At 46.6% G+C, this 10671-nt stretch overlaps 1 protein-coding gene across 1 annotated transcript in view; it reads right to left on the bottom strand.

The window, feature by feature from the left end:
• HEATR6 (HEAT repeat containing 6) overlaps window positions 1-2519 on the bottom strand; it is a 33768-nt gene extending 31249 nt beyond the window's left edge. Inside the window, exons 1-2 of the mRNA XM_004707361.2 lie at window positions 2301-2519; window positions 7-24 (exon numbers count right to left, since the gene is read on the bottom strand). Of these exons, the coding sequence (XP_004707418.1) occupies window positions 7-24; window positions 2301-2519 (237 nt within the window). The remainder of the gene's footprint in view (window positions 1-6; window positions 25-2300) is intronic.
• Window positions 2520-10671: the final 8152 nt, after the last annotated feature.

The raw sequence follows: 10671 nt of genomic DNA, 5'->3' as shown, positions 1-10671 counted from the left end.
CTGGACAAGAAGAGCACTGACATCCTACGGACCAAAAGGAGACAACAGAGAAACAAGGTCATTTCCCTCTCAGGCCAGCGAAGACCCCCCCCCCCTTACACAGGCAAATGGGAAAATAAAAGTGAAGGTTTTATCTGAAGACGGGGAAAGATGAGTTTTAGGCAAGGATGGGGAAAAGAAAATGATGAACACAATGTGCTCATAAGAAAGACAAGGACCAGCCAGGTGGTTCTCAGGCGGAACGTTCTAGAATCCCCACAGACACAGCGGGAGGACAGTTCACAGCAGACAACAACATCCAGAAAAGAAAAGCATGTGGCTCAAATGAAAATCACCCAAAATGAAACAAACCCGAGTTTCAGAAAAGACATTCGTATTGATTTTATTGTGAAACTAGGCAAGTCTAAAAGAGAAATCGCAGGATCCACCCACTGATGTTTACCGAATGAAAAGGCTCTGTGCATCTGGTATGTGGCTGGATGCTAGGTCACTGGACTCCCAAGGCTGAAAACCAAAACAAAGAAACAGCCATGTTCCTGGTGAGCCTTAAGAGCCAGCAGCCTAGTGAAGGAGGCAGAAATTCCTACAAGTTAAAGCAAAGTGAATGAGGTGCTGAAAGAAAGAAGTATTAACTTGATGAAGCATAAGCGGGCGGCTGGAGGAGGGAAACAGTCCATAATCAGAAAGGTCCTGGGGAGGTGGTTTTTAACCAGAATTGGGAATGATTTGAAGGAGGAGTAGAAAATGCCAGATAAACAAGACATTAAACGACATTGCAAGCAAAAGGAACGAGATGAGCAAAGACAGAGATAGGAATCATTACATGGTTAGAGAACAGCAAGTTTTACATGACAGGGCGCAAGAGGAGGACTGGCAGGAGAGGAGACTGGAAAGACAAATCATACAACCCCACTGTGCTCCTTAATGATATACACTATTATCTCGTTGCCGTTTCTTCCAGACTTTTTTTTTTTTTTTTGCATATACCAACACCTATCTATTTAATTTCCTCCTTCACTCCTATTAAGGAGCCTTGATGGTGCTGTGGTTAAGTATTTGGTGTGGTGGTTAAGTGTTTGACTACTAACCAACAGGTTGGCAGTTCAAATCCCCATACCACTGCCTGGGTGAAAGACGTGGCCGACTGCGTCTATAAAGAAGTGCAGTCTTGGAAACCCAACGGGGCAGTTCTACTCCTGTCCGTTAGGGCCACTGTCAGTCAGAATTGACGTGGCAGCGGCAGCGGGTTCAGTTTGGGTTATTCATCATACTGTTCTCACACTCTTCAGACCGTTCTTATCCTGCATGAAATGCTTTGAAACGTGCTTTAACTGTTTATTGACATGCATGGAAGATATTTTCAAATGAAACGTTTACAATCAGACTCCCCCATCCCCATTATGAAAAGTTCACTCTAGCAGCACACCACCGCTGGTGCTGCAGGCATCCCGTCTGAGGGCCGAAGGCACCACAGAAATGGAGAAGGGCATGCACGGAGAGAGATTCGTGGAAGCGATTCTGAAGAGCTCCATGACGGAGAGCATGGAGGCGGAAAGAATGGGGGTTCCCCAAAGACAGCTTCAGCGTGTGTGTACACTTTGAATGGCTCGGTGGGCTGGGTACGTGTGGGGTGTGTTGAGGGTCCAGTGGTTTGGGATGCAGAAGGACCTTGTGTGGAGGTATTGATTTTTAGGGGCTGTCAAGCACGAGGTGTCTTTGATTATCCCAGGAGTATTGCTGGGTCAAGGGTTTAGGGAAGTAAATGGGACCTGAGGTCTGATGTGTGCGAAGATCACCACTCGGAGCGAAATAAACTTCTAAAGAGGCTCGCAGGGAAGGGGAGAAAACAGAGAGACTTCATGAGAGACGCTGGCTCCACTCCTCGATCTGCCACTTGCCGGCAATGGGACACTGGGTCTACACTGGGTCTTTCCGAGCTTTAGTGTTTGCCTAAGTGAAAGAGATGGAATTCGCATCCACATTCTAACCTCCTGGGCACCGTGCGCGGTCTACAGAATCAAGAAACGGATTTGGAGCATGAAGTGTTGGGGATGCCTGGGGAGGGGGACGAGGACGAGGACGAGGTTGTAGCAGAGGAGACCCCGGAGGCCTGAACCGAGATGTCAGCGAGTTGGGGTTCGAAAGGGGTGGGGTTGCAAGCTCTGCAGGGGTTCCCAGCAGAAGGGCCTGGGGCGCACCGACCCGGAGGGGCCCGCCGGAGCTAGCAGCAGGGTCCCTCGGCGTGGAGCCGGGCCTAGCCGACCCGGCAGCGTCCCCCTCGGGGGGCGCCGCCCGCCTACCTCCGGGGCCACGGGGCCGCCGTCGTGGTAGTTCTCGGAGATGAGCTGGTCCAGGAGCAGGTGGAGCTCCGTGCAGGCGGCGCTGCCGTCGTCGGGGCGCAGGGCGCGGAGCTTGGCCCACAGGCGGGGGAACGCGTGCCCCGATTCGGGGCCGGGCTCCTGCGGCGCTGCCAGCGACGGCCCGCCGTGCTGGGAGCCAGCAACCTGCACCGCCGCCATGCTGCCTCCTAGGGCGGCCGCGAGACACTTCCGGGTCACGCCTCCGTGGGCCCGCCCACTCCGGAAATGCTCTCCTTGGGAAACGACCGGTTCCCATGACTACGGGACGCCTCGGCGTGCTGCCTGGCAAGTGCTCCGGAGAAATCGAGTTGCGGACTTTTCCGCCACCCAATTCGTCTTGCAGGTTGCCGTCCCAGAAATGGAGAGAGGGCGACTCTGCCTTTCTGTACTGGATGTCCCCGGCAGGGCTGCATGGCCCGCTGGGCACTGGCGTTTCAAGGTCAAACTTGACCTTGGTCAGACTGGCGTTTCAAGGTCAGAACCCCGGGGATGGCATGGAGGATATGGGGTGCGGAGAAAACGAGTTCGAACACGTTCTCTCTCTCTTTTTTTGCTTCTCTTTTTTTAAGCACTCAATTCTTATTTTATCAGTTTTTCCCCCAATTGAAAAAAATCATTTTGGGGGGTTCGTACACCATCCATCCATCCATCCATCCATCCATCCATCGGGCCAAGCATATTGGTACATTTGTTGCCATCATCATTCTCCAAACATTTGCTTTCTACCCGAGCCCTTGCTATCAGCTCCTCATTTTTGCCCCTCACGTTCTTGTCTTAAGTAGCAGTTAGAACCCCGGATTTTTACCCGCCCTGAAGAAAAAGCTACCTTCCCTGTATCCTTTATCCGTGTCCGTGTGATTAAAATCTGGCAAACAATAAAGATGGACTGTCAGCTCTTCTTTGTTCCCCCTTCTCGTTTTCTGGTGTGAACCTGCTCCTGAGTCAGGCAGCATTTTGCCCACGAAAAGTACTTTGAAACAACTACACGTGCGTGTAAACTATTACTTGCCCAAGGGTGACCTAAGAAGCCCCGGGGCTGCCGTGTTGGACGACCAACCACAAGGTCCGAGGTTCAAACCCGCCACCTGTTCCTCAAGAGAAAGAGCAGGCCATCTGCTCCTATGATGATTTACAGCCTCGGAAAAACTTTATATAGGGTCGCAACGAGTCGGAAGAGATTGGACGACAGTGGGGTGACCTGTCTGTCCTTGAGCGGCACAAACATTGAGAGCTCAACTTGAGGTCAGGGGTTGGACGTTTGAATTCGGGCTTTGGATCGCTTTGACCTGGTGTGAACCCAGCAAAAGACCCTGACAGGCCTGCCAGTCGGCTTCTGAAAGGTGGCACCCTTGAGGACCCAGGGAGCAGTTCTGCTCTGTGAGCTGGGGGTCGCTGAACGGCAGTGGACTCTCACTAACAGCATCACGCTAGGCTGGTGGGCCCTGGACACCCCAAGACTTTCTGAAACCTTCAAATCAAGAAGCTGGAAAAGAAAACAGCCCGTTTAAAATCGGTGAGCAGTTCCCAGCCACCCAAAAGCTGGCCATGTGGAATTCACACAGGGCAGACCGAAAGAACCAGCCTTAGGGCTTTTGAATACAAGGGGGATTCAAAAGTTCACAAGGGGGAGGGGGGATCCATTATTTTTCCACGGACTTTTTGAAGAGCCCTTATAGAAAAGTAAATCTTTACTCCTGACTCAGGTCAGGAACACGAGTGATCGTGTTTTATCCAGAAAGGAGACCGCTTCTGTTCAGCAGTCGAAGTTGTGGCTTATGCTTTTGGCCCAGCTAATGCTCTGAAAGAGGCAGGCTTTGTTGGGGATGTGTTACTTTAGATTTAATTTTTAATCATTTTATTGGGGATTCTTATAATATTTGTATCAAGCATATTTGTACGTATGTTGCCACCATCCTTTTCTAAATATTTACTTTCTATTTGAGCCCTTGGTATCAGCTCCTCTTTTCCCCCTCCTCCCTGCTACCCCCACATATCCTCTTGATAAATTATAAATTATTATTATTTTCTTATCTTATACTGACTGCTGTCTCCCTTCACCCACATTTCTGTTGTTCATCCCCCCTGGGGGGTGGTGTATGCTTCCATCATTGCAATCAGTTCCCCCTTCCTTCCCTCCCCTTCCCCCTGTCCTGCTGGTATTGCTACTCCCATTTCTGTTCCTGAGGGGTTTATCTGACTTGGATTCCGTGTGTCGTGAGCTCTTATCTGTACCCGTGTACATGCTCCAATCTAGCCAGAACTGAAAGGCAGGACTGGGGTCATGATAGTGGGGGGTGAGGAAGCCTCAAAGAACCAGAGGAATATTGTGTGTTTCATTGGTGCTATACTGCGCCCTGGTTGACTCATCCCTTCCTATGACCCTTCTGTGAGGGGATGTCCTATCGTCTACAGATGGGTTTGGGGTCTCTGCTCTGACTCCCCTCGTTTTCAACAATATGTTTGTCTTGGGTCTTCTGGTGCCTGTTACCCGATTGCGTCAGCACCTCATGATCGCACAGGCTGGTGTGCTTCTTCCATGTGTACTGGTGCTTCTCTGCCAGATGTCTGCTTGTTTAACTTCAAGCTGTTAAGGCCCCGGCCACTATATAGTTGATAGCCTGACACCATCAGCTTTCTTCACCACATTTGTTTATGCACCCATCTTGTCTTCAGTGATCAATCCTGTTGGTGTGTGTGTGTGTGTGTGTGTATCACAAAATGCCAGGCTGTTACAACAAAGTGTTCTTGCATTGAGGGAGGGCTTGAGCAGAGGCCCAAAATTTGTCTGCTTTCTCGATGTACTGACATATAAATATAAGAATATATCACTATTTTTATGAATTAATATATTTACATAAGTACCCACTTATATTTATACCTCTATCCATAGCTTTGCTTCCTAGCTCTTTCCTCTGTTTTCTTTTACCTTCCTCCTGCCCCATCATCACCCTCGCCCTTCTTCTGTCTCTTAGTAATTCCTCTCAAGTAGATTGTTGTTGCTCCAACAGCACTACATCCTCCTTGTTGCTGCTTTTAATTCCCTAGTTGTTCCCATGTCTGTGGTGTTATTTGCTCACTGATCCCTTCTCCCACTTCCTCCTCCCCACAAGTTCCTCCTGAACAGTGGTCCGGTTGCTTTCTCCTTGGGCTTACTTCCCATGCCTATCTTACATAGGCAAACCAAAAATAATAGAGACTAAACAACAACAACAAAAAATATTGCCTAAAAAGAGAAAAATAAAAAAAGAAAAAGCATACATAATTCCAGGTCTGTCCGTTGACCTTTGTGATTATCTTTCCCACTGGTCCTAGGAGGTTTCAGGAACTGCCCCTCCTAGTCTGAAGTCTATTTGGGGGGTTCCTCAGGGATTTTATGGCTTGGTTTGGCTCCCATTGCTGATTTGTTATGTTCCCTTCGTGGTTCACCCCACTGTGGGGGTGGTTAGACTAGACTCACTCCCTGCCGTGTGTCCCCAGGATTGTCCTCGGTCACAATATGCTCCAGCGAGAGGACATCCTGTCTCAAGCTTCTGTCAACCCCACAGTCCTCTCTGTGCCTTAGCAGCTCCGGGCAGGGACGTCATCCTCACGGCTTGGTGTGCCAGGATGGGGTCTAGTCCCTCGCTCTCTCTTTTCCCTTCCTGGTTTGTGTGAAGGGAATTGGAAACAACCTAAATTTGTGTGAGTGTGGCAGGCTGGTGCCTCTCCCCAGCCTGTAGGTTTAGTGTTGTCCTCTGTAGCACATACTTCTGGGGCAGGGGGTGGTGCTGAGTTTGGCTCTGATTGGGGCCGGCCCTGTCGACCTCTCTGTTCATGAGTTGCTCCATGTGGTTATGTGGTCCTCAAGGGTTGGTGTGCTGTGGTGGGGTCTGCATTCACACTCCCATTTCTGTGGAGACATGAACAATATTTTCCCTCTGGATGGGTTAGTGCCCAGCTCCCCTGGTGCCATTATTTCCCTCTTTTTGTTCCCTTTTCTCACCCACCCCCCACCTTTCCCCTTCTTTGTGTTGGAATGACATGTACATCCTTGGGTTTGGTCTGTCCCCCACCTGATTGCCTGTACCTCAACCCATAAAGTGTGAGGTAAGTGGCTTTTCTTCTATACTGCTGTGCTGGTTACACTTACCTCAGTGGACTCATGTTGTCCTTGTCCTTTTGTGATCCGCTAACTTCACTTAACATAATTTCCTCCAGCTCTTCCCAAGAGACAATGTGCTTCACACAATCACCAGTGCTTTTTAGTGATGTATAGTACTCCATTGTGTGTGTGTGCCAGTTTTCTACACTTGATCTTAGCCAAAAGGCCAAGAAATGATCCAGAGTTTTGTAATCCACTCAACTATCCTTGGAAATTTAGGTTGTTTCCAATTCTTTGTGATTGTGAATTGCACCACAAAAGCATCAGAGCACAGATGATTGGTCGTGGTCTATTTCTTACCTCTTCTGTGTATGTGCCCAGCAGGGGGCTTGCTGGATTTTAAAATAACTCAATTTCCATTTGCTCTAAATATCACTAGATGGCTTTCCACAGTGGCTGTGCATGTCTACGCGACCACCAGCAGTGGAGGAGAGTTCCTATTTTGCCACATTCCTCCAACATTTGTTGCTCTCTGATTTTCTGATTTGGGCTATCTTCAAGGGTGTTAGGTGGGATCTCATAGTTGTTTTAATTTGTGTGTGTCTGGTGGCTAATGATTGGGAGCATTCTCTCAAATGTTTATTGGCCATTCGGGTCTCCTCCCTAGTGAAACTTTTATTTGGGTTTTTTGCCTACTTCCTCAGGGGGTTAACTGTTTTCTTCTTTACCCAGGCTAGTAGGGTATTGTAGATTTTAGTAATAAGCCCTTTGTCTGCTGTGTCATTGCTAAAAATCCTCTTCCAGTCTGTAGGTTCTCTTGTTACTCTCTTGGTGAAGTCTTTTAACACACACAGGTGTTTTATCCTTAATACATCCCACTTGTCAATTTCAGCTTCATCTGTGTGTGTACCCTTCCCTATTACAGTTAGCCTATGTATTCCCTGTGGCAAGGTTCTTAGGTTTGTCCCTATTCCTTTGTTGATGGTCCTGGTACTTTGGGATTTTACTTCTAGGTCTGTGATCCACCGTGAGTTTGTTCGTGTGCTTGGGGTGAGGAAAGGGGCTTGTTTCATTTTTCTACATGTGGATACCCATTGTTTCCAGCACCAATTGTTAAAGAGGGCATCCACCTCCCACTTGATGCTTTGAGGGCCCTTGTCAAAGATTAGTTGTCTATATGCTGGTGGTTTTATTTCTGGGTTTTCTGTTCTTTTCTATTGGTCTGAGTATCTGTCATTATTCCAGTACCGCATTGTTTTGACCACTGTGCTGTGTAGTAGGTGTTAAAGTCAGGTAAGGCGAGTCCTCCAGCTTTGTCCTTCTTCTTGAGGAGCGCTCTGCTAATTCTGGGCTTTCCCCTCTCCATATGTAATTGGTGGTCAGTTTTTCCAATTCTTTGAAGAAGGTTGTTCGTATTTGAATCGGGATAGTGTTAAACTTTTATAGTGCCTTGGGTAAGATTGATATCTTTACTATATTGAGTCTTCCAATCCATGAGCATGGGACATTCTTCCAATTGTGGAGGTTGATTTTGGTTTCCTGTAGTTTTCCTTGTAGAAATCTTTTGCTCTTTTGGTTAGCTATATCCCTAGGTATTTCAGTTTGTTCTTGGCTGTTGTGAAGAGTATTGCCTTCTTGCTCTCCTCTTCCGTGGTCATGTCCAATGTATACAGCAAACCAGTAGACTTCTGTTTGTTGATCTCGTATTCCATCACTCTTCCAGACTCCTCTATTGCTGCTAGTACTCCTGTTGCAGAGCTTTGGGGGTGTTCAACGTATAGAATCATGTGGTCTGCGAATAGTGATAGTTTCGCCTCCACCTTTCCCAAACAGATACTTTTAATGTCCTTCTGCTGCCTTATATTGTTAGCTAGGACCTCCAGTATGATGTTGGAAAGAAGTGGGGACAAAGGACATCCTTGTCTGGTCCCCTTTTTCAGTGGGATTGTTTTTGTCTTTTCCCCATTGACTTTGATGTTGACTATTGGCTTTTCTTAAATAGCCTGTATTAACTTGAGGAATTTTCCTTCCATTTCTATCTTCTTGAGTGTCTTAATTAGGAATGGGTGTTGGATGCTGTCAAATCCTTTTTCTGCATCTATCAATATTATCATGTGATCCTTATCCTTTTTCTTATCAATCTGCCAAGTAATATTGATGGGCTTTTGGTTGTTAAACCATCCCTGCATCCCTGGAATGAATCCCACCTGATCATGAAGGATGTTATAGATTTGTTTGTTTGTTTAATATTCATGGCCTTCATTAACCAGTACACAGGTACTTGTCTTCTGGCTTGTTGAAGCAGTCAGTCAGCACTTGCCGCAGACGTGTCTGTCAAAGTGACTGGCCATGAAAACCCCAGCACCACACTTGTCTGAAGGGCACTAGTGCTGAAGGCAGCTGATTTTGCCATTTTCATCCACTTTATAGTATTTTAAGACGGCCAGCTGATATGTTTTATAAACTTTTGTATTCTATTGGCCACGATTTTGTTAAGGATTTTTGCATCTATGTTCCTTTGAGATATCAGTCTACAGTTCTCCATTGTATCCTTGCCCTATCTGGGTATCAAAGTTATATGGACTTCGTAGAATGAGTTTGGGGAATTTGCCATATTTTCTTAATAACCAGATATATTTCTTCTTTTATTTTAGATTTAGATTGCACTATTCAACACACAGAATCGGCAGTCAAGAAATCAAACAGCATACTGGGTTGGGCAGATCTGCTAAGGGAAAGACCTCTTTAAAGTGTTCAGAAGCAAAAATGCATTGGGAGTCTGAACAATGACCAAGGAAGAGTGAAGACATCGACCCCTTCAATGAAGGTGTTGGCGAAGGATACGGAATCTGTGGAAAGTCAGTTTAACAAGAACCCTCTCCCAAGAAAGCCGCCTCACCCAGCTCCCCACTGTCAACCTTTTTTATATTCTTACAGTGAGTGAGGGACTGAAGGGTTACGAGGACATTCAATCATTTCCTGTGCTAAAATTTGCATGTTACGAACTGGTGCCTTCATCAAAATTTCTTCCTTTTTGTTCTTCAAATTTTGCAACCCAGTCAAAGCTTTATTTTTATCACCCTATTACACCCAGGATCATCCTGGCTAAAGTAATCTCAGCCTCTAATCAAGTCCCTATTTAATCTATAGTAATACTGCTGTTTCTTTGTTTGTTCACTGCTTACTATCTGTTTTCTCTTCTAGAATGTAAGCTCTGTGAAGGTACAGAGCCCATCTGTCTTGCTTCCAGTTACCCCAGAGCTAACATAACACCTAGCCTATGGTAGATGTCCCATAATATTTGCTGATAGAATGAATGAACTCTATTTATTTAAACTTTTAATGGTGAATTGGGCGAAGTTCAGATCATGAGTCTGACAGTCAAAGAGTCATACATATTTCGTTTCATCTCTCAGTGCAATCACTTCAACGCAACATCACTTATCCCACTTCCTCCCTCACTCCTGTTTCCATTCCTTCTTTCCCAATCCTTCTGACCTTGTTCTTGGGTAAATGCTGCCCGTTTGGTCCCAAATGGTTAATCATTGTGAGGTGTGCACACCCACCAGTGTTATCGTTCCCCTGGCAGACCTGCCTGTTGTTCAGCTGAAAGTTGTGCCATGGGGACGAGTTCCTTTTCAGACCTGAAGGGTGACTACGGGCTTGGGGGTTCCACCAGTCTTTACCTAACTGCTAAGCCTCATTCTTTTTCATGATTTTGAATTTCGTCCACATTTTCTCCCACTCTATCTCAGACCCTCTCCTGGGATCCCTTTCAGTACTGTTGGCAGTGGTGGTCAGGTATCATCTGGTTCTGGTCTCAGGACAAAGGAGACAGATGTTCACATGGTCCATTAATCCATGGACTAATTGTTTCCACGTGACTTTGATTTTCTTCCTTCAGTCTTCTTTCTTCTAGGCATGGAGAGACCAGTAGTTGCACTTTAGATGGCTGCTCACAAGATTTTAAGACCCCAGCCGATAACCAAGTGAGATACAGACCATTATCTTTGTGTATTGGGGGAAACAGAGAATGGGAAGAGAGTATATAAGGATGAATCCTTTATTTTCATTGTGTTAGTCTAGGTACTTTAGAGAAGCAAATCCACAGAAACTCATATATAGTTTTATATAAAGCTTATGTGCACATCAAGAAAACATCCCAAGCCAGTGCTGCCCAAGCCCACAAGTCCATATATCCAACAACAATCCACAAAGTCCTCCTCCACC

The sequence above is a fragment of the Echinops telfairi genome, unplaced genomic scaffold (assembly GCF_000313985.2).
Source record: "Echinops telfairi isolate 266 unplaced genomic scaffold, ASM31398v2 ScPeMD7_7458;HRSCAF=8496, whole genome shotgun sequence".
Lineage (NCBI taxonomy): Eukaryota > Metazoa > Chordata > Mammalia > Afrosoricida > Tenrecidae > Echinops > Echinops telfairi.
The sequence above is the reverse complement of the archived record's forward strand: the minus strand, read 5'-3'. Positions and strand labels throughout refer to the sequence as shown.